The 22,480-nt window shown below is 48.9% G+C and overlaps 7 protein-coding genes across 7 annotated transcripts; 4 read left to right on the forward strand and 3 right to left on the reverse strand.

Annotated features, from left to right (window-relative positions):
• Nucleotides 1-849: 849 nt before the first annotated feature.
• JN550_002317 (uncharacterized protein) lies at nucleotides 850-2,411 on the reverse strand (the record flags this gene model as incomplete). The annotated part of the gene is made up of 4 exons (XM_049313599.1): nucleotides 850-1,316; nucleotides 1,371-1,985; nucleotides 2,037-2,322; nucleotides 2,388-2,411. The coding sequence occupies 4 exons, from the start codon at nucleotides 2,409-2,411 to the stop codon at nucleotides 850-852; spliced, it is 1,392 nt and encodes a 463-aa protein (XP_049175608.1).
• Nucleotides 2,412-3,496: 1,085 nt separating this feature from the next.
• Nucleotides 3,497-7,833, forward strand: JN550_002318 (uncharacterized protein; the record flags this gene model as incomplete). The annotated part of the gene is made up of 10 exons (XM_049313600.1): nucleotides 3,497-3,835; nucleotides 3,885-4,056; nucleotides 4,121-4,726; nucleotides 4,802-5,143; nucleotides 5,765-5,831; nucleotides 6,236-6,356; nucleotides 6,414-6,516; nucleotides 6,576-6,644; nucleotides 6,718-7,326; nucleotides 7,400-7,833. The coding sequence occupies 10 exons, from the start codon at nucleotides 3,497-3,499 to the stop codon at nucleotides 7,831-7,833; spliced, it is 2,862 nt and encodes a 953-aa protein (XP_049175609.1).
• An 831-nt stretch (nucleotides 7,834-8,664) lies between these two features.
• JN550_002319 (uncharacterized protein) lies at nucleotides 8,665-10,101 on the reverse strand (the record flags this gene model as incomplete). The annotated part of the gene is made up of 6 exons (XM_049313602.1): nucleotides 8,665-8,982; nucleotides 9,044-9,201; nucleotides 9,258-9,359; nucleotides 9,413-9,576; nucleotides 9,630-9,784; nucleotides 9,859-10,101. The coding sequence occupies 6 exons, from the start codon at nucleotides 10,099-10,101 to the stop codon at nucleotides 8,665-8,667; spliced, it is 1,140 nt and encodes a 379-aa protein (XP_049175610.1).
• A 900-nt stretch (nucleotides 10,102-11,001) lies between these two features.
• JN550_002320 (uncharacterized protein) lies at nucleotides 11,002-14,034 on the forward strand (the record flags this gene model as incomplete). Its single annotated transcript, XM_049313603.1, has 4 exons — nucleotides 11,002-11,832; nucleotides 11,886-12,006; nucleotides 12,060-12,343; nucleotides 12,394-14,034. The coding sequence occupies 4 exons, from the start codon at nucleotides 11,002-11,004 to the stop codon at nucleotides 14,032-14,034; spliced, it is 2,877 nt and encodes a 958-aa protein (XP_049175611.1).
• Nucleotides 14,035-15,083: 1,049 nt separating this feature from the next.
• On the reverse strand, nucleotides 15,084-15,950 carry JN550_002321 (uncharacterized protein; the record flags this gene model as incomplete). The annotated part of the gene is made up of 2 exons (XM_049313604.1): nucleotides 15,084-15,638; nucleotides 15,693-15,950. The coding sequence occupies 2 exons, from the start codon at nucleotides 15,948-15,950 to the stop codon at nucleotides 15,084-15,086; spliced, it is 813 nt and encodes a 270-aa protein (XP_049175612.1).
• A 1,591-nt stretch (nucleotides 15,951-17,541) lies between these two features.
• On the forward strand, nucleotides 17,542-18,756 carry JN550_002322 (uncharacterized protein; the record flags this gene model as incomplete). Its single annotated transcript, XM_049313605.1, has 2 exons — nucleotides 17,542-17,698; nucleotides 17,852-18,756. 2 exons carry the CDS (start codon nucleotides 17,542-17,544, stop codon nucleotides 18,754-18,756), a joined length of 1,062 nt encoding a protein of 353 aa, XP_049175613.1.
• A 1,408-nt stretch (nucleotides 18,757-20,164) lies between these two features.
• JN550_002323 (uncharacterized protein) lies at nucleotides 20,165-22,048 on the forward strand (the record flags this gene model as incomplete). Its single annotated transcript, XM_049313606.1, has 2 exons — nucleotides 20,165-21,863; nucleotides 21,918-22,048. The coding sequence occupies 2 exons, from the start codon at nucleotides 20,165-20,167 to the stop codon at nucleotides 22,046-22,048; spliced, it is 1,830 nt and encodes a 609-aa protein (XP_049175614.1).
• Between the last annotated feature and the right edge of the window lie 432 nt (nucleotides 22,049-22,480).

The raw sequence follows: 22,480 nt of genomic DNA on the forward strand, positions 1-22,480 counted from the left end.
GTCAACTGCATGAAGGTTTCTAGTACCTAGATCAACATAACTGAATACACCGTTATCAACAAGTCTATACCTCATGGTGTGAAGATATGAAAGCAATGAGAGCCGTCGATCCAGACAAGTATTGCAGGCAGGGGTTGCAACTGAGATACGGCTCATCACCTGCGTAGAAGAGTGGGTCGATGTGCTGCTGTTTGACAACGAAAACTACTTCGGCCTTGTGGAGTACATCTTGGTATCTCATACATGGGGTAGACATTTGAACCAACGCTGCAGCTGTATGTAATAGATATCGAATCAACGGAACCACGAAGATTGGTGCATGGCGATGAATGTGCAAAATGTCCTGCAGCGAACCTTAAACTTTCAGAGCTCCGTTCGGCCGAAAACTCTTATCGTGAGAAAGACATCAAAAAGAGGTATGGCACGATGTCAAGTTTTACATTACGGCTTGAACGCTTTCTCAAACCTTAAATTTCTGGCGTGGGGGCGGAGACGTGCTTTTACTATCTACAGCCAGTGATGGACACACATGCATTATCGTTGTTCGAATACATTCCTCCGTGGAGTCTCTGCATACGTCATAATGCAAGGGCGAATCGAATCGATTTGTAGAATATTTATCTTTGACACAAGTTTTACACTCATTGAGAAACACTCTCTCTGCGTGGGCTACCATATGTTGTCAGGGTAGAACCAGATTGGTCATCAGCATATTGTATTTAGCTCGTAAGAAAGCAAATTATACACGAAGTCATGCTAATGCAGCCAAGGATGTCTGAGTGTCACATCAGGCTCACTGGAATTTCCAACCGGAACGCAATCTAGCAAAGGATCTTGGCCCTTCCGTGACTATCTTTGCACCAATTTTGCTATAGCGGGTTCCAAATCTTGACGCTGTCTCATATAGAGGCGGGCTCTCGGATCAGGAAACATGTCGCTATCAAGTGTGAAGTTTCGCGGCCGTTTGGAGCCTGCTGGTAATTTGAAGTCGTAACGTAGGAGAAGATGGGCCAATACCAGTTTCATCTCATTCGAGGCGTAAAAGCGACCAGGGCAGGCGTATTTCCCGTACCCAAATGCCATATTGCTCGAATCAGTCATAGAAAATAGAAATTTATGTGAGTTCTCGGGGTGCGCTGGGTCTTCCCGAAGCTTCGAATAGCGGAACGGATCAAAGTCAGAAGCTGCAGATGGTCCTGGGACGTGAGAAGGGTCTTGCAGCATGGAGTGCGAAGGAACTGCTACTCTAGTTCCAGCATGCATGATGGTTCCATCTGAAAGCCTCATAGACTTGTGAAAAATTCGATTGAAAGTCACTATAGATAGATTAGTGAAAGGTCACCAGTGAACACTTTTGACTTCTCACTCACGGAGGAAAACTGGACAGAATCTTTGAGACTCTTTAAGTAAGCTGTCCAACTTGTAAAACCGGTTCAGCGTAGTCTTCTGCCATCCTCCATCTCTCAGCAGCACCTCAGTCAATTCCTGCCTGAGAGGTTCGAAATACTGCGCATTATCACATAGGTCGTACAATGCTTGGGTCATAGTCAAGGCTGTCGTATGAATTGATGAAAGACTCAATATCAGCATCCTCTGAGACAGATTCCCGGTCTCGGTCTCCTCGCCCCTTGCGGCTTCCATCATCCATTGGAGGACATCGCTTCGTTTCTCATGTAGAAAACCATTCTGGGCGTCAGAAATATTTCTAGCATGGACTATATCGCCGATGATCTGCCGTGCGGCAGCGACATTTTTAAGCAGCCCTCTATGTGAAGGCAGCAATGCTGCGACAAGTGGCCGAAGAAAGCGAGGGAATACTCTCAGTATCATGCCAGTCAAGAATAGATTCTCCGTGTATTGAGCTGTTGTTTCGAGCCATTCTTCATTACGACAGTCTTCTGGTCCAAGGAAAACCCTCGCTGAGATCCGAGATATGATGCGAACGAAAATTGCCGTTATGTCAACCGCCATCCACTCATCCTTTCCTTATGTTTGTTAGTCCATGATTTCTTCAATTCCTGAAATTATGAACAAACCTTCTGGCTCAGGGATTTCTCTCTCAATGGCGAGATCCAGCTCCTCTTTCATCATAGAGGTTAATGAAGACAAGGTTGGTGTCAGCTTTTGCTGAATTACACGATTCTGTAAGTCACTCTGCAAAAACACCAGTCCACGGGTATATTCTCCGGCAAAATCGTTGATGAATGGTTCCACAGAGCGTATATTATCTCCGGATAGCTTTCGAATTTCATCCACGTATTTTGGTGGAATTATGAGGATATCTGTACCGATACGCCGCACCTGGAAAATGGAATCCTTGAACTGATTTCGTCGTGAGTAGTCTTCCACGACACCATATCTGTGACGTTAGGCGCATCAGAACATACCTTATGATAACCCTCCTGGATCATTGAACCGCCTTGCCATAAGAAGCGTAGACGTACTAGCCACGTTGGTTCAAATATACTCCTATATCCAATGTAGGGTGCTTTGTTTGTGAATAAGTATGACTGTATCACATTATTGAAGTATAAACATGACAAGAAGGCAAACAGAAAGAGGTAAATTGTGCGAGCCTCCATCCATCGATATTGAGATGTCTCCAAGGAAAGCCACTCGGGCCAAAGAAGACTAGAAACTTTTTCGGCCATATTTCAGAGTTGCTTCCTGTCTCAATTGTTGGTATTCGGTATGGAGGAGCTGGCAATGCTCAGGTGGGAGACTTTCACTGGTGCTCTCTGCCCTCTAACTAGAACAATCAACACGTACGCTTACGGAGAGGTAGATTCAAAGCAGGGAGGAAGCCTTCTAGCCTTCTTGTTACGTTACAGTCGGCTCTGAACTGCAAATGTCGTGCATATAAGGAGCGAAAGCTGTGGTTGGGTGGCCCCCCAAACAGAGTATATCTGTGCTGTTCCACCGCCTGCATGCATAGTCAGCTACCAAGATCGGATGTACTGGAACTTGAGTGCAGAAAACTAGGCACATCTTCTCTTATCTCGAACGATAATTCTTCACTCAATTGGCTGTTGTGACTAAAGTGGATACCACGTTCCCTGCTAACTACGTGATGTGCGCGTTGTACATTACCTAGTATGATGCAAGGCTAAACCTTCTATCTCGATGCCAAGTACAATTTCAAACTTCTTCTCAAGATGATCGAAATCTCCCCAACTGTAGACTTGACATCAGCCGGATGCGACCATGCGCACAGGACACCATGCTCGTATCTCGTCCGAAATATTCCGGAAGTAGGAAACGGTCCTACGGCAATCAATATTCGGTAGATTGGTTGATTTGAGGACCATTGTTTCCGTTGGGATGACTGGCCTATCTATGCCCCGGCCAACATATCTTCTGAATCACAAATTCTCCTGACGTGTACCCTAAGGACTGGAATCGTTTTCTAAACTAGTTTCTGTTCCACGTTGTTCTTATCGATACGATCACGAAAATGTCACGATTCATATCTTACCCTAGGTATAATTTGTCCATTATGCCATCTGCTAGTCCGGTACAGGCAGGACCCAATATAGCATACTTGATAATCTCTAGTTTTCTGGCTGCCACGTTGGGATTCTGGTGCTTTTGGGCCTCGAAGCCGTGGTCTTTCAGTCTCATCAATGGCAGAAAGTTTTGGGAGATCACCAATGCTCGCGCCAAGAAGGACTTCATGCTTAGAGCTAGAAGCCTGATCGCCAATGGCCTTCAGCGATATCCTGGACGACCATTTCGTATTATGGCCGACGTAGGTGAAGTGTTGATTCTCCCACCCAAGTACGCCTATGAGATCCGCAATCATGATGATCTCAGCTTCACCAAAGCAGCTTTTAAAGTAAGTGATTCCGACAATATTTGAGAAAAGCGCTAACAAGGCTCAACAGTGGTTCTATGCACACCTTCCAGGCTTTGAAGGATTCAGAGAAGGAACGAGCGAAAGCCATCTTATGAAACTTGTTGCCAGGCACCAACTCACACATCAATTAATGCTGGTAACCGAACCAGTTTCCGAGGAGTGCACTTTAGCCCTTCAAGAGATTTACACTGACAGTGAAGGTAAGTGTGGAATTGTCAAAGTAGAGAGCATGCACCAGCTGATGGCTCATTTTACCATGATTAGAATGGCATGAGGTTGTCGCCAAGACCGCCAACCTACAGCTCATGGCACGAGTGACATCTCGCGTGTTCCTGGGGGTGGGGCTTTGTCGGAACGCGCAGTGGCTTCGGATCACGACGACATACGCAGTCATCGCTTTTAAAGCGGTGGAAGAGCTTCGTTTTTGGCCATTTTGGTTACGTTCAACAGTCCAATGGTTTTTACCACAGTGCACGGCGGCTCGCGCGCTTGTGGACGAAGCCAGAGCCCTGATCAATCCCCTTCTCGCGCAAAGACGTGCGGAAAAGGCCGAAGCAGCCCGACGAGGGGAAAAATGTGAGTACAATGACGCTATAGAGTGGTTGGAACAGACCGCCCAGGACAAACAGGTACACTATGACCCAGCTTGTGCACAGCTTTCGCTCTCTGTGGCAGCACTGCATAGCACTACCGACTTTTTTACCCAGGTCATGTTGGATATTGCCAGCCATCCTAAGCTTGTCACAGCACTTCGGGAAGAAATCATCTCGGTGCTAGGCCCGGGAGGTTGGTCGAAGCAATCTTTGTATAAGCTTAAGCTTATGGATAGCGTGCTCAAGGAGAGTCAACGCCTCAAACCCATCTCAATCGGTGCGTTATCATATTCCTAGCGGCAACATGTAGTTCTGCTATATTGAGTTCTATACGCGTTACTAACATCTCTAGCGAGCATGCGACGTATGACGACCGCAAATGTGAAACTGTCAGACGGTACCATTCTGCCAAAGAACCATCTAACCCTTGTTTCTTCCCACATGCATTGGGACCCCGAGTCTTACGTAGAACCGGAAAGGTTTGATGGTTATCGTTTCTATAATATGCGTCAGCAGCCAGGGAAAGAAAACAAATCTCAGCTTGTGAGCGTGAGCCCGGATCACATGGGCTTTGGGTTCGGACTCCATGCTTGTCCTGGCAGATTTTTCGCCTCAGAAGAGATCAAACTCGCTATGTGCCATATTCTGATGAAGTATGATTTCAAGGCAGTTGCTGGATCAGATATGGAGCCCCGTAAGTTCGGGCTGAACATGAATGCCAACCCAACCGCAAGGTTAGCGGTGCGGCGGAGGCAGGAAGAAATCAAGCTTTGACTCCAGTCTGTCTCGTGAAAGGTCAGGGAGCTATGCATGTGTAGCATTATGCGACTTAGTTGATTGAATGAATACAGCTCAATGAAAGTGCCGTCAAACTCAAGGATCTACCGAATATTGGTGCGTACCTAGAACCTTCTGATACGATCCATTCGTCGACATTGAATCAATACCACATTCGGAGAGTCCTGCAAGTCTCCTCTGCACTATTCTATTTGACCCACGGCAAATTTCGGAACAGTCTAGACCATCGTCTGTTGAACACATGATAGTCGGAGCAGGGATTTACGTACTGCGACGTTATCGACAGCCTGAGCCACCTTACATGGCGTTGAAATCTGCAGGTTGCGAACTCTAATTTGGCCCCCACCTCCAGGAAGCACTCCGGGTCGCCGATCTGGATCGCCATCACATTCTACATGTCCAATGGCGATCTTTGTAGCGTTGCGTCAATACGAGGTCAGACGGGACGGTGCGAAGCGCCTAGCTAACTACATAGGGTTTGGTGCATTTGATGCCATTTGATACATCGCAAACTTAGGAGTTCTGACTTCTGAGCAGATCTCGGCCGAGAAGACGCAATTGCTTCAGTTTTCTGGCCAATCTAAGTAATGCCGCTTATCGTCTCTTCTCTTCTTTCGTCAAGCTGTGGTCCCGCGGAGGCCGAGCGTGCCCCTCGCCTTTTTTTTTTTTTTTTGAACCAAGTCTGATGTCTCATTCAATCGTACCTTCATGCATTTCTCACAATCAATACAGTATAGCCCCTATGGCGATCCTCATGTTATACGTTACGGTCTTCTTGATTATAATCCCAGTCTTGTTACTGAAATTCCTATTATCACTACGAGAGGACCAGAAAATACCAATTGCAAACCCTGCCAGCTGGCTGTTTGCCGAAAATAGAGCAAGGGTCAGAAACTTCGGCCTTCTTTTCGCAAAAATGAAGACTAACTTGAGAGAAGAGAGAATTTGTGAAGCTGAGTAAAGATATACTTGCTAAGGCTAGAGCTAGATATCCCCATCAGCCATTTCGGCTTTTGACGGATTGGGGCGAAGTAATTATATTACCGCCGGAGTTCGCCGACGAAATTCGGAATGACCCAAGGCTCAGCTTTGGAGAGGCTGCTATGCAGGTAACGAATTCATAGCATTAAACTAGTTATGTCCTGATATTGACCGTATTCATGTAGGACAACCACGCAGGCATCCCGGGCTTCGAGACTGTTCGTCTCGTCGGTAGGACTGACCAACTCATCCAAACCGTTGCCCGAAAGCACTTGACCAAGCATTTGTGTAAGCGGGTTCCCTATGACACGCCACAAACTGATATGATCCGCTCAAAATATGTACAGCTATGGTGATTGAGCCTCTATCGATGGAGACAGCATTGGCAGTCTCGTTGAACTTTGGGGAATCTCCTGGTAAGCATTGCTCTATTCGCAGAGAATGTCATCAGTACGAAAGATTCACTGACCATGTGGTTGGACGGGGTAGGGTGGACCCAAGTGCGGATTAAGCCGGCTATCCTAGATATCATCGCCCGGATCTCGTCACGCATTTACCTTGGGGAGCAGTTGTGTCGAAATGAAGAGTGGCTTCGGATCACAAAGACTTACACAACCAACTTCTATACTGCTTCAACAAACCTTCGGATGTTTCCGAAGTCAACACGTTTCCTAGCTCACTGGTTTTTGCCAGATTGTCGAAAGCTTCGGTTTGAGCTCAACGATGCAAGGCGAATCATCATGCCTCTGGTTCAGCGGCGAAATCAGATCAGACAAGAGGCTGCTGCTGCTGGTTTGTCAATTCCTCGCTTCAATGATGCAATTGATTGGGCAGAACAGGAAGCCACAGCTACAGGCACGAGTTTTGATCCAGCGATATTCCAGTTGACCTTGTCCCTCTTAGCAATACATACTACCTATGACCTCTTACAGCAGACAATGATCGACCTTGCCCAAAATCCCGAGTATATTGAGCCGATCCGCAGGGAAGTCATCGACGCTCTTCTTGCTGATGGCTGGAAGAAAACTTCGCTCTACAAGATGAAACTTCTCGATAGCGCCATCAAAGAGACACAGCGAATGAAGCCTGGCAGTATAGGTAGGAATACGATCTTGGCCACCTGACAAATCCACTTATGAATAATCACTGATTCACTAGTTCGTCGTGGTAGTGACGATGCGACGACGTGTCATGGAAGACATCAAGCTATCTAATGGTCTTGTTCTGAAGAAAGGAGCCCGCATAAATGTGGACAACCGCCGTATGGATGATCCCGCGGTTTACAAGGACCCCCAGCTTTACAACCCGTATCGGTTCTTCGAGATGCGATTGGAGCCTGGCAAAGAGCATATGGCGCAATTGGTATCCACAAATTCAACCCATCTCGGGTTTGGTCATGGGGAACACTCGTGCCCCGGGCGGTTTTTTGCAGCGAATGAGATCAAGGTAGCACTTTGCCATATCTTGGTTAAGTACGACTGGAGGCTGGCTCCGGAGACGGATGTCTCGCCAGACAGGAAGGGTATGCTCGTAAAATCAAGTGCAGGGACCGACATCCTAATTCGACGGCGTGATAATCTGGACATCAAATTGGGTATGTTGTAGAGTATCCACTGTAGCCGTTCTGGCGAGGGGGCGAATTATATTATAACTTTATAAAATTATATCTTTTAGCCTCGTAATTCCTTTCAGATATCTTTGAATGTTAATATGTGGATGGGTTTGGTAGTAGTTGAGCCATCCAAAGAAAGTTGCTAGCAAAGTGTTGTACTCCTATCACGGAGCGCTGGCAGCCCTTCAAGCCGAGTACAGCCAACCCTAGGTACATGGAATCCTGTGTTAGGAAAGTTGTTGGAGAAGATTTGCATCAAGGATTCCCTGTCAAGGAAATTAACCGGGCGACCAGCACGCGAGGCCGATCTGAGCCTCGACTGCGGGCCTAAAGGCTTGGTACATAAATTCCTGAAACGTGGGCTGATCAGCAATGCACGATTGGGTTCTCAATTGGTCCGGATCCAAGCCGAGAAATGAGTTGGCGCACAGTTTGTACGTTAACTGCCGGTACATGATAAGCTCAAAACTGTGGGTTCATGTACCAATACTTGACAAAAAGACGACTATCTTTACATGTGTGCTTTATCAATCCGTGCGAGTACTCGTAATACTTCTTCGAATGTCTCACGCCACGGATGGCTCGATCAGCCCATGGGGGACAAGGAAACACGCTGGTAGTCTAGGCACTGCAACTTAGAGTGAAGAAGGTAATCAATTTGCAAATCTTGATGCCGATAATTGGGTTCTTCTTGGTATTCCACGCTGTGCCATCATCCTATCTAGCAAAAACATAAGTTGCCATGCTTCTTGGGTTTGGATTGGGTTTGGATTGTTTCTTGGGTCCTCTGACAATGCCCACCCGCCAACCCCCGCCAACTAATTCTAGCGTTGGAGCATCTCCACCAGCGATCTCAACTCGTAGTTTACTCTGCCAATATCCTTCTCTAATAACCCTATATCCGCTATTGCACGCTGATGTATATCACTCAAAAGTGAGACTGTCCACTCTAGGCTACCACATGACCTGATTCGGTCTAGCATCAATGCTTTTTGTTGAATAGTCAGTTTTCCTTGAACACGTCTCGTAGATATCATGTTTCTCAGTAAGAGTCCTCCAGAGTCATTCTGAAGGGCGTGGATCAAAGTGATTGAGTATTTGCCTTCGTCCAGATCTTCGCAAAATCCTTTTTGTGAAGTATACTGGATTCAGGGAGTTTTTAGTTTCCCCATATTCAAGTCAATATTACTGTGTTATACATACCTCAGTGCTGACGAGATTTTGGTAATCATCTCGAATTTGAAAATACTGCCCGAAAAGCGACAACAGTGCATCAATGGCCGTGATAGTGCCTTCACTCCAGTCTACCCTCGCATGTGTTGCAAGGAGGTAGCCTGCCAATTTGAACAACGTTCCTGTTTCTTCGGTCGCCCTTAGTAAGCTGCGTGCAAAGTGACGCATGTGTAGAGTAACTCACTATCATCGACCATCAAAATGTAGTCTTGCATCGAAGGGCATGTTTCGTTGAATGTCCAACTCAGGTCCACAGCCTGGCCCTCAAATAAAGTCAAAATCATATCTGGAACACGATATGAGCTGAGGCGATTTTCCAAAAGGCATATAGCATCTCACTTGTAGCTTTTATGACGCAAGAAGGTTCCGAAAAGCTTTGTATCTTCGACATTGCTCTGATAATAATGTACGCAGCTGAGTTGATGGACTGAGCAGGTCCAAAGACTGTGTGCGTGGACGGCTTGCTTCGGCGCAAAGGCGAATTGTCTTGGAAGTCGTCGAGTCTGGGTTCTCTTAGCAAACATAACAGATTTTAACTTGAAAGGCGAGCACACACATCAGCGATGAGTTGTGAAGCATACTTATGACACTCTTGATGGTTGATACTGTCTCTTCTGGGCAGTCGAACCAGATGTTCAGCGCGTCAATCAGCTTTTCTCGGACTCCCTTTGATGGCATCGTCGCTATGTACTCGTACGGGGAGTTCACAACCTACGACTCCATTAAGTTTCGGATCTTCTTGGTCCCTGAGTAGAGTTGCTATGTTAAAGACCCGGGTCACTCACTCTGGTGCGGCGTGCTGGCCATTGGCTCTGCGTTTCTTTACTTGGCCAGATTGTGAGGCAGTCCTTTGCAACAGGCTCTGAAATAGTCGTAACAGATGAGCTTGGGACGGGGCCGCACACGGAAGACTCTTCAGAGAAGCTTGAAGACACCGAACCAAGGCCATAACAGCCGCTCGATAGTTCATTTTCCTGAGATTCTTGCTCAAAGTTATGAGCCACCAAAGCTGACCCTTCAGTTGGCATAACTGGATTTTTTTATCACAAGGGAAGCCTGGGATGGTTCATCAATATACGCATATATTAAGGCGAGAAGCGGTGATTATTTCGACGGATTACTAGATCCCGTCTCATAGTTCATAGGGAAAGAACAAGTGTAAATGTGACTTTCGAGAAAAAGCGCCCCCCAGATTTATTTCTCCGAAATTTTGGTCGATAGCTGTTGCCTCCAATTCCAACTGCCATATTTGATATCACAAGAATGAGGTTACATGCAGTGTGGTGGCCCAACCTTTCATCCGAACGGGCAAAAACGGGATGTATGTGGGTGACCCCACCGGTCGAATATATCCACTTGACATGGGGCTATACTTCGCGTCTTATCTTGCGTATGCGTATATCGGCATTCCAATGTATCCCCCATTGATTTCACTGATCTGCATCGTTTCTCTTCGTCTGGAATTTCTTTGAGTCTGAGCGTTTGTAAAGACGAGTAGGGGGGCGGGGGGTGTCTCCATCATACTTTTTCTTTGCATCTTGTCTGCCCATGGTTTATTTCTATTCCACTGCGTCGCAAAGTACCTGAGCTAGCAAGGACTTGGGTATCTATACTTTCGATGAGGTATTGATGAGGTGGCATGATCCCATAACAGAAGCTGCATGGACGCTGAGTCATACAGACTGCTGAAAGGCAGATGAACGACACCATCGCCTGGAAGGATTAAACTGAGCCTAAGAGTACCCGCGCTACGCTGGCCTATTTTACGCGTGAGATAAGAGCCCCTTCAGTTACCTTTGCGTTCTTCAGGTGGTCACATAGCTTGTTTGATAACAGTACGAACATCGTACTGCGCCGTGTTGAGCAACTGATATTCTAATTGTCTACATACACAACTGCAGCTCCTATCTAATTTCGAATATTCAATCATGGATAGTGCAACTGAACTCAAGTCAGCTGATGAATTACTTGCTGCGGCCGCACGATCGCTTATTACCCGAGCTTCCTCAAGCTTTCACGCCTACTATGGCTTATCAACAACAAGTTGCCAGGTCTATGATACGGCTTGGGTGGCTATGATTTGCAAGAAAGATGGCGAAAAGAAATGGTGGCTTTTCCCAGAGAGCTTCTACTATCTCTTGAAGACCCAGTCAGAGGACGGTAGTTGGGGCAGTGATTCTGCGACGCAGACCGCAGGCATCTTGGACACGGCTGCCGGCCTACTGGCACTTCTCAAACACATCAAGGAGCCTTTCCAAATCAACGATGTATCGAGTGATGAAATTTCCAAGCGAATTGACGCTGGTATTGACTCACTCAAGCAACAGTTAGCAGCCTGGGATGACATCCAAAAGTCTAATCATATAGGCGTTGAGATCATTATGCCCTCATTATTAACCTACATTGAAGAGGAACATGGGACATCTTTCAATTTCCCTAGTCGATCGACACTTGAAGCCATGAACATAGACAAAATGTCACGCTTCAGCTTGGAGTCGTTGTACGACAAAAAGCCTTCTTCAGCAGTTCACTCCTTAGAGGCTTTCCTGGGTCGAGTTGATATGGGACGGCTGTCCCATCACTTGTATCACGGTTCTATGATGGCTTCACCTTCTTCGACAGCCGCCTATCTAATAGGCACAACTCAGTGGGATGATGAGGCTGAAGCATATCTGAGATACATCATGACAGCCGGCGCTGGACATGGAGATGGCGGGATTTCAGGGACGTTTCCTACCACGTACTTCGAGTATAGTTGGGTCAGCAGATCGCATCTTCCACTATGGGTAGAAACTAATGATAACTGGTTCAGATTCTTGCAACATTTTTGAAGAGTGGCTTCTCAAAAAAAGAAATCGAATGTACTGGGATGCATGTCTTCGCAGATATCCTACGTACGGCTTTCAACACGGAGGGTGGCATAATTGGATTTGGTAACACTCTCATTTCTGCTAGATGGCAGAATCCATGGCTAACTCAGACGTAGCCCCTCGAACAGCAGACGTAGATGATACAGCAAAAGGCCTTCTAGTGCTTAGCCTACTTGGTTACCATGTTGGCCCAGACCAAATGATCAAGGTTTTTGAAGGCCAAAATCATTTCACTACATTCGGGTCCGAGCGAGACCCGAGTTTTACGTCAAATTGTCATGTTTTGCTTGCACTCCTTCGTCAACCAGACGTTTCGTCATATCGCTCGCAAATAAGGAAGACCATCATCTTCATCTCTGAGTGGTGGTGGTATAACGATCACCATATCAAGGACAAATGGGTAGGCCTGGCCTGGCCAACTAGAGCTGCATCTTCTAACCGATTTAATAGCACCTGAGTTATTTATACCCGACCATGCTTTTGACTGAGGCCCTTGCAGCTCTTCTTCAATCTCTGGACCAAGGAGAACTACCGGAAATCCTGGATGCCCAGTTGGAATGTCGAGTTAACATTGCGTTGTTTCAATCCTGTTTGCGAGTCCTTCTAGAACAGCAAGCAGACGGCTCCTGGAACTATCTCCCCGAGCAGACTTCTTATGCAATTCTAGCCCTTTCTCACGCCCGCAGAGCGTTACTATTTGAGGACCTACAGGTAGAGATACTGTCTAGTATTAGTCGAGGAGCTCAGTTTCTCGAAACATGCAGCTTTCGTTCAGCGGACTTGAACTGGACTTCAAAGACTACCTACAACGTTTCATTCGTGGCGGAGGCGTACAAATTGGCCGCTTTGAAGGTGTCTCACTCACCGCATGAACATAATCGTTTTGGTCAGAGTATCAGTGCTCACCTGCTTCCAGCCGGATTAAATCGCTACTTGGGCTTGGTTCGTCGAACCCCATTATTCTCCGAGGTGCCAGACTGGCAGATACGGGCATCACTACGAGAGTCATCTCTATTCATTCCTCTTCTACGTATGAAACGGCTCCAGGTGTACGATAGGGATGATATTCCGGTAACTGAAGATAACTATCTGGACATAATCCCATTCACCTGGGTTGGGTGCAATAACAGGCGTGGTACTTTTGCATCCGCTTCCTTGCTCTACGAACTGATGACACTCTCGTTATACGGATACCAGACGGACGAGTTCATGGAAGCCATCGCTGCGCCAGCCTCCCATGGCGCCGTGGACTTGCATGCCGTCATTGATGATGTTGTAAACAACTTGACCAGAAACACAGACCTCTCTTGCAATGGCAACAATAATATGGACATCACGAGAGAAATTCCCAATAATGGCTTCCACCAAGGGGAGCCGGCAAGCAAAAAGATCAGCGCTGCTCTCGTCCGCTTCGTGGCATACGTTCTCAACCATGAGGCAGTGGCGAGAGCCAGTGCTCATGACAAGCAGAACCTACAGAGAGAGCTCTTGGCGTTCTTGCATGCGCACGCTACCCAGAATTCAGACAACTCGCGGTTCAAGACGCAGCAACAAGATCCCACCTTCTTCACCTCTGCCGAAAGCTCGTACTTTCAGTGGGTTCGCACCACGGGCGGAAACCATGTCGCTTGCGCGTATTCCTTCCAATTTGCATGCTGTCTCATCTCAGCGTCCCTATGCTCTGGCAAAGAGGTCTTTCCAACTGTGACGGAAAAGTACCTCGCAGCCGCACTCACTCGCCACCTAACCACTGTTTGTCGTATGTACAATGACTTTGGATCAGTATCCCGCGATACTGCCGAGGGAAATGTTAATTCTGTTCACTTCCCAGAGTTTCGTCAATGCTATCCAATACTAGACGGGAAGTTGGCGATGAAGAAGCAAGCCCTCATTGGCCTGGCTGAATACGAGCAGAAGGTCCTCGAACAGACAATGCAAGCTCTCGAGCGCGAGTGCGAGCGAACAGCATCTATCAGCGGTGGGAGTGATCTCGTAAGGAGGAAACTGAGCATTGTGAAGCTTTTCTGCGACGTGACTGATCTCTATGATCAGCTCTATTTCTTGCGGGATCTGTCTAGTACCATGAAGTAAAGTTGCCTTCGGAGAATAGAAATGTCAAGTGTGAAAGAATTAGAGGTTTGGCGCTAAATGAAACCTTTGATTCTTGATTTTATTCCAAAGAAGTTAATGTCTGAAAGTATACGAGAGCATCATTCGTGAGATCAAATATGTCTTGTAAGTGACGTCGTGGGCAGAGACCATGCGTAGAGCTTTTCCCACTAGATGCGATAGAGTGCTCTATAAGGGATGCTACCGGCGCAGACAGAAGGAGAGCCTGTTTTTTCGCAACGTTACCAATAGCATCTTGGGATCTTCTTTCCAGCAGGGTGCCGTTTCATGCTAGGCATAAGTAAAAAAGTTTGTAAATCGTGACTAGCAGGATTCGCTTGTAAGGGCCTATGTACCCGTAAGCAGTTCGCTTGACCTGCGGTGTGCGGGATTGAATTAAAACATTTACTGTATCAAATTTAGTTGAGCCGGCCGTACTGCTCTCGGTTGCCTATATCCTCTCCCAATTTTGCATTTCTGAGAACACGATTAGTACCCTTATGTTGAACTACTTGATGTCTATCGAACACAAATAGTATGGGAAGGTCAATTTTGATCCTGGTCACCCGAGTACTGGTGATAGTAGCTACAGCAGGTTTGATACAGCACCATAAGCAAGACCCTTCACCAATAGCCGTATGAGCCACGTTGCAACAAGCCATTAATTATAACTACAATGTCTGAAATTAGGAGATGTATCAAGTCAATATGCATAGTATACCTGATCTCAACCGACTTAGAAATACTGAGGACATCCTGCGACATATGCATCCCGCGTGGACTGTCCGTCGGAGATGCTAGGGTGCGCATGATCTGATAGTGGGCGAGATTACGGATGCGCATACATAACCACATCCTCGATCTATTAGACTCAGGTGCCCATAGTGCGAAAGGAAAATCGCAAGAATTAAAACTTTGGCAAAACTACCCGAAATGCCGGTAGCGGAACTCTGGTAAGCGAGTCCTTCCTTCTACTACACATGGTCCCTAGACTTGCGTCCAAGTGCAAGTGTTGTTCGAGTCCTTGAGTTCTACCAAGAACCGTGAACATACCATGCAATACCCGCTGCTGCTATAGCGCTTAGGGCCCATGGTGCGGCGATCTTTGCCGATGAGGTAAAAATGGTCCATTTTCTTCCCATCTCCCCTTTATTGTGAGACGCTCGGGTATTCTTCCGCGGGAAAGGCACTTTAGGGATCTCCTTCCCAAGAAACGCACAAAGTGGCTCCCAACCGTCGCCTAAGCAGTATTCCAACCTTTTTTCAGGAGGGACCATCTGTCGAACTTTCTTATAGTACCTGTCGTAGCCTTGACGTGCATTGGCTTCGATTTCTGGTCTGTTCTGTGCTGCGAAGAATCCAAAGTGAATCTTGCGCATAGCGTCGCCAGCCCGGATACCCATAACATGGGATAAGAGAAAGACGACAACCTGTTGCACTGGAGAAAAGAGGGTGTCCAAGAGCTCAGATCTATAACTGGCCCACCAGGCGTCGAACTCACGCTGGATAACGACTACCTTGGCGTTAGGATATGCTTCAATTAACTGATCCGCAAAAGGTGAAGCCATATCTGTTGCGATGTCGTACTGGCGCATTGTCAGTTGGGTGTGGTGCAAGCACAGCGAAGTTGCAACACTTACGTGAGACCCCCAAAGATTGTCCCAATCGCAGCGCGTACGGCGCGGCCGGGGATGTGCCCCTGGAGCTGTAGGCCAAGTAGCCTCCGCCGCATGCTCCAACTGGGTCCAGGGCATCCCCAGCGTGTCTTCTAAACCGTGGTGAACTTTGTATCCAAGGATTCTGTAGGCCTCGGCCAAGGAGGCCGTTGCCATCCGGAACAAAGCTACGTGAATGACGACAAGGCCATCATTGCGCGAAGAAGCCTCTCTTTCATCCATATCATCAGGGCAGATAAGGTAGAGAAGCGTGAAGCAGTACTAGGCTGCTATTTTAAGAAGAAAAGTCTTTAAGAAGTCGCGCGTCAATGCCTGGACCTGTTGGTCTCTCGGGATGGAATTTTGAAAGCTGCAAGGGATACCTCGCATTAAACTGCTAGCAACCGCGCCGTACGATACATTTGCACGCACTGTGATCCGTTCAAACGATAGTTATTCCCTGCATGATCATGACACGTCCAACGGTCGGTCGCCCGGTTAAACAGAATGCGAGTGTCAACGGAATTTTACTTTGATGTCCTTGTACTAACAAAACAACACCGGAACGCTAATTCTTCGGCACCGCTAAGTGAGGAATCATTGTCGATACATCATTCTATTGACAGAAAGAAGGAAAAGTCGCAGTTGATGACGTGCGCTGGGTAGCCGCTATATTGCCTCACGAGATGGGTGTGGAAGCCAACATGGTCCTACTCAAAGGTAACGTGGTCTAGCGCCAAGTAAACCATCTCCGGGCCTCCGGCTCCAGAGGATCGCAATCATAGATCATAAGTATCTGGCTCAATTTCTCTCATATATAGCCAGATTGAATTCTAATGGAATTGAGTTCCATACTCCCACAATCAAGACATTGCGTTCCACTTCATCAATTGTCCGCAATTAGATACTCCAGGAGAGTGGGCAGATTGTGCTCATGATATTTATGCACTTACTTGTATGCCTATAAGCAAAGTTCAGTGAAGATCCTATGGCGAAGTCGAAATCTATCCCGCTGAGTTTCTCCGAAGTTCCTGGTCAGTCTTCTAACTATTGTTGTTACCACAAGCGTAATACCTGCCGACTTGGAAGTGGAGAAACTGTACTTACGAATCAGGACTGGGCCGACAACAATGACAGGGGCACCACGAAAGTCGAGTACGACGAGACAGCACTTAATCGGAATGGGAGAGAAGCAAGCAGATGGTTAAATGAAGTAGAGGAGCGGGCCGCTGTTAATGGTGTGGTAGGTAGAGTGTGAAGTTTGTAGAGGTCACAATACATCGGTGCCAACAGCGTCGACGTGAAGCTTTTCACAAGCCCTATGCTGGTCGGTCTAAACGCGGTCCCTTAGGATGGGATTGGCATCAAATTCTGCTAGCACTGGACCCAAATCTAAACAGCTGCTGATTGAATGTGACAGCACGGAGTAAATGATTCCTACGTAGGTAATTAAGGTCGTTATCTGGATCAGAGTGTGAGGTCGTAAGCGCCAGACTGAAGTCGAACGGACCTCTCGGAGGACCTCGGGAGTGGGGCTTACCGCCGTAATACGTGCCCCACTTTCTCCGAGGCGTTATGTTTAAGGGTTATGCCGTCCTTTACCTCTCCTGAGTCAAGCCATCTGAGCGAGTGCAGAGACAAGTACTTATATAGTCGGTCTCAGGGCACGTCGTCATGCTTGTTCGTTATTCTGGCGCTCGGTAAACGGTCGCTTGGCGACTAATCATCTCCGTCAACGTCAAAGAGGTATGCATCTTGTGAGGCGGAGTCTGACGGTCACCCTTGCCCTTGAGATCCCGAGACCGTGTGCCAGACTCTACTAGTACGTGTGATGATGGCCGACGAGAGAAACCCGGTCACGGATGCCGGAAAGAGGCCGAGAACTCGGCAACGCATCCACAAAGCTCCGCCAGAGTTGGAAGTCCCGGATATTAACAACGATGCCGCTGAAAGGAAAAGGGTTCTGAACGTACTAGCGCAGCGTCGTTATAGTAAGTACCCAACATTGAATTGGCCAAGTCTCTGAGCCTTACTATGTGAAGGGCAACGTAAGCGGCAGCATCGACTCGGTAAGAGTGCGTCGGTTAGTTGCGAGCAGGCTACCGAAGCGCAAAAAGGTGATGAGATAACTCATCATGAACAAGACGGAATCTCAGAGACCAGCACCAGTAAACCCGCAGGGGCGTGTAGCGGTGGGGTGGAGGAAAACCCAGCACTTGCTGTAGAGTCACTTCCTGGCGTATCGTCGGCGTCTGATATAAACCTTAACAACTGGCCTACGGACAGTCTTGTCCCTACCAGTTTGGCCAGTCAAGCCGAAGCCGAAACGGATTATGGGGTCGCTGCAACTGCGGCACATCTCAGTTTCGACCCTGTAATGCCTGATATACTGACATCAGAAGAACCTCTGGCCATCGACCCCTCGATACTGGACTTCTCGTCTGACTCTTCTACCACGTCAGGCATCGTGGACTCTACACAAATATCCTGGACCTTTCCAGATTCTTACCTCCTCCCAATGCCAGAGCTCAAGTTGCTTCAGGCCTTTCTCCGCATCGCAAGCTGTCTGCAATGCGAGGCCAGCATGTGGGATCTCAACGCCATCTCTCCGTTCAATGACCCGACTTTGTCTCCGATGCCCACTATGATGGCGACGAGTTGGGCGCCAACTGAGAGCCAAAGGACCGTTGTACACCACCCGCTCTTCGACTTCCTCCCTTGGCCTTCGGCACGGGACAGACTTATTGCCATTTTTAGCATGCCCGATGAATTCAGACCCGCGGAGGCTTCGGGCCCGCTGGCCCTGGTCAAGTTTGCTTACGATATGGAGGACAGTGCCGAGGGAATGCGGATCTGGGGGTCTTCTCCATGTGACACGAGCGGCTGGGAAGTTGGTCAAGTGCTATTCGAGCGGTGGTGGTTCATCTTTGATCGCCAAATCATTGAGCAAAGCAATCGCTGGAGGAATCTCAGGGGTGCGCCGAGTCTCCGATTAAAAGGGCCGAGGGTGGAAAACATGCCACCAGAGCACGGCGATATTGATCCATAGTCTTCAGAACACCGAATCAGGGCCACCGGGCGTGTAAACAATGGAAACAAAGTCCGGCTGGGGGTCACCTGTGGAAACCTTCAGTAGCTCAAGCAGATGTCTAGAACTACGTGTCACAGCAATACGTTATATGATGGATAGTCAAGCCCTTGCTATTGTGAAGGGGTGAAGTCTTGTTAGAGAGCCAGTCGGGGGGGTCTTGGCGCCGAGGAAGCAATCCAATCCCCCCAAGAAAAAAAAAAAGCACCGAATTGGCCCTTGCATCGTGCACTGGGCTTCTGCTGGCGACTTCGCAAGGCGGTCAAGAAGGGCAATGCGGGGTGTTTCTGTCTCTCCCCCAAAAAGAGCACGACGTCAGGGGTTGGGGGTGGGGGGGGGAGCGCCGCCAGGGTCTAGTTCACTGACCAGACTCCCAGCAAATAGGCAGTCCACCTGGGCACTCAGCACTCAGTGGCTGCTTTCACCGAAGCACCCGCAACATGAGAATGGAGGGGTAAGGAGGGGCAACGAGGGCCGTTGGATTCGTGCTCGACGCCTGGGCAGAGAACCCCGAGTAGAATGCAGGAACCGACGAATGGCGGCCCGTGATCATCGCCAGCTTTGAACGGCACAATTTGCAGGCCTGCTGGTGCTGGGCGTTAGTGTCATCGAGCTCGACCCTCAGTGAGACGGTCTGTAGAAAATCTGCGCAATCGCAATCGACGGGTGATGATTAGTGTCGTTGACCGACCGGCACTCGCCGTTCATTGGCAGCAAACCCACGCAGAACCAACGTGGGCTGGCGGCGTCGACTTGCCCAAGGGGTCCTAGAAGGGGACTTGCATGGCTTCCAGCCAATGAGCGGCCCGCCACTTTTCGGAGCTGCACTGAGGTGGATGCTGACCGACCCTCCATCTGGGCACCTCCCACCTCCCAGTCCAGCGAACCTACCGGCGGCATGGGCAGGCGAGGCAAAGAATTTCGAGAACATCCCTTGAGAGAGCCCTCCTCCCTGTAATACATACTTCTGTGTGACATTGCGTGCTGGAGAGGGGAGACTTGACAGAACACGCCTTGGTCTACATCTGCGTCCAGACTTCTCGCTCGAGGGTCTCTATGCTGCGTCTTGTCGTCCGCCAGATTGCAAGGTAATACAGACACTTACTTTCCTTGCCTGTCATGTTGTCATGCAAAACGGTTCCCGAGCCCGACTCCCAAGGGTCAAGGGTGTATCCTGCAAGCTTTGGATGTCGCCCTGCAATGACACTGCAGCATGGTTCTTGGGCATCTCGACAATCGGCCATCTCTGGAGATCATCAGCTAACAAGCTCACAGTTTTCTTCCATAGTAAACAGTTGTCCGGCTCGGCCGCCCCCCTTGAGCCCCAGCTTCCGCTTCTCACATCGCCGTCGCCGTCGCCGCCGCCAAGATGCATATCAACGAGATGCTGGCGGACGCCGAGAAGACGGGCCAGCCGTCTTTCTCCTTCGAGTACTTCCCGCCCAAGACCACCCAGGGTGTCCACAACCTGTACGATCGTATGGAGCGCATGTACAACTTTGGCCCCAAGTTCATCGACATCACTTGGGGTGCTGGCGGCACCATTGCCGAGCTCACCTGCGAAATGGTTGTCCAGGCACAGACCTACTTCGGGCTCGAGACCTGCATGCACCTTACCTGCACCGATATGGGCGAGGGAAAGGTCAATGACGCTCTGCAGAAGGCTTACAAGGCCGGCTGCACCAATATCCTGGCGCTACGAGGAGACCCGCCGAGGGAGAAGGAGAAGTGGACTGCCACGGAGGGTGGCTTTCAGTACGCCAGGGACCTGGTGCAACACATCCGCAAAAAGTATGGGAACCACTTCGACATTGGTGTTGCTGGCTACCCCGAGGGATGCGACGACAACAGGGACGAGGACCAGCTGCTGGACCATCTGAAGGAAAAGGTCGACATGGGTGCCACCTTTATCGTCACCCAGATGTTCTACGACGCCGACAACTTTGTCAGATGGGTAGGCAAGGTGCGAGACAGAGGTATTACTATCCCTATCGTACCCGGTATCATGCCAATTGCCACATACGCTAGCTTTCTTCGGAGAGCCAAGCACATGAACTGCAAGATCCCAGAGCATTTCATGGCAGCATTGGAGCCGGTAAAGAACGACGATCACGCGGTGCGAGAACTGGGCAAGACCTTGGTCGCTGACATGTGTCGGAAAATCCTGGCTGCTGGCATTGTGCATCTTCATTTCTACACCATGAATCTTGCCCAGGCTACCCGCATGGTTCTGGAGGAGCTTGATTGGATGCCGACCGACAACCGCCCCAGGAAGCAGGCCCTACCCTGGAAGCAGTCCCTTGGGCTCGGGCGCCGCGAGGAGGATGTGCGCCCGGCTTTCTGGCGCAACCGCGGAAAGTCGTACGTTACACGAACTCAGGAGTGGGACGAGTTCCCTAACGGCCGTTGGGGTGATTCTCGCTCTCCCGCCTTTGGAGAGCTCGATGCCTACGGGATCGGTCTTACTGGCACGAACGAGTCGAACCGGAAGAAATGGGGAGAGCCAAAATCAATTCAAGATATCGCCAGCCTCTTTGTTCGATACGTCGAACAGGATCTCGATTCACTACCGTGGAGCGAAGCCCCACTCACCAGCGAAGCCGACTCCATCAAGCAGGACCTTATTGATCTAAACAAGCGCGGACTTTTGACAATCAACTCACAACCTGCTGTCAACGGTGTCAAGTCTAACCACCCTGTCCATGGATGGGGCCCGCCCAACGGATATGTCTATCAGAAGGCCTACCTCGAGCTCCTTGTCTCCCCCGAGGTCCTCCAACAGATCTTGCCGCGCATTCATGATCACCCCGACCTTTCCTACTACGCGGTGACAAAGACTGGGTCTCTGAAGACAAACGCGCCATCTGAAGGCCCTAACGCCGTTACCTGGGGTGTTTTCCCGGGCAAGGAGATCGTGCAGCCTACCATCGTCGAGAGCATCAGCTTCCTCGCGTGGAAGGATGAGGCTTTCCGATTGGGAGTCGACTGGGCGCACTGCCACGAGTCTGGCACGCCCAGCCGGGCCTTGATTGACGAGATCATGAATGATTGGTATCTGATCAACATTGGTAGGTTGCAAACTCTGCTTGCTCTAACGTAGTTATACTGACATTCCGTCCCAGTAAACAACGATTTCCACCAACCACGAACGATTTTTGAACTTTTTCAGGGTCTTACGGTAAAGGGTCTCAATGAAGAGGTTATTGTGCCTCCTACCGAGACAAACGGCGTTCAAGCAGAGGCGCTGGATTAGGATTGCCGTAGGACACGGCAGCACGAGCAAAGGCGTTATTGCGTTTTCAACAGCATAACGATGTCACGTTGATGACATTGTGACTTACATTTGAGCATACATCATGGGCGTTTCAACCGGAGTCCTGATTTTTCAACAAAAATGAGGGCATGCAGGGGGCTTGGCGACAACCTAGGAAAAAAGGGTCAGGCTAAAATTGCATCATATCTCAACGATACCCCAGGAAATGACAGGAGAAAGACCTCAGTACGGGTCATACGAAGCATAATCATTGATTTCAAGGAGCGTTATCCACCGCGATGGGTGGGGAAAGGTTCTAGGAGCTGCGAGTGAGAGTAGAGTCGGCGTTTTCGTCAGGAGCAGGTGACTGAAGCTAGAGGCGAGGCGACAGTGGCTCAACGGATAGTCTAGAGGTCTTCAACACATCACAAC

This window comes from Neoarthrinium moseri (assembly GCF_022829205.1).
Source record: "Neoarthrinium moseri strain CBS 164.80 chromosome Unknown scaffold5_Wmoseri_CBS_16480, whole genome shotgun sequence".
NCBI lineage: Eukaryota > Fungi > Ascomycota > Sordariomycetes > Amphisphaeriales > Apiosporaceae > Neoarthrinium > Neoarthrinium moseri.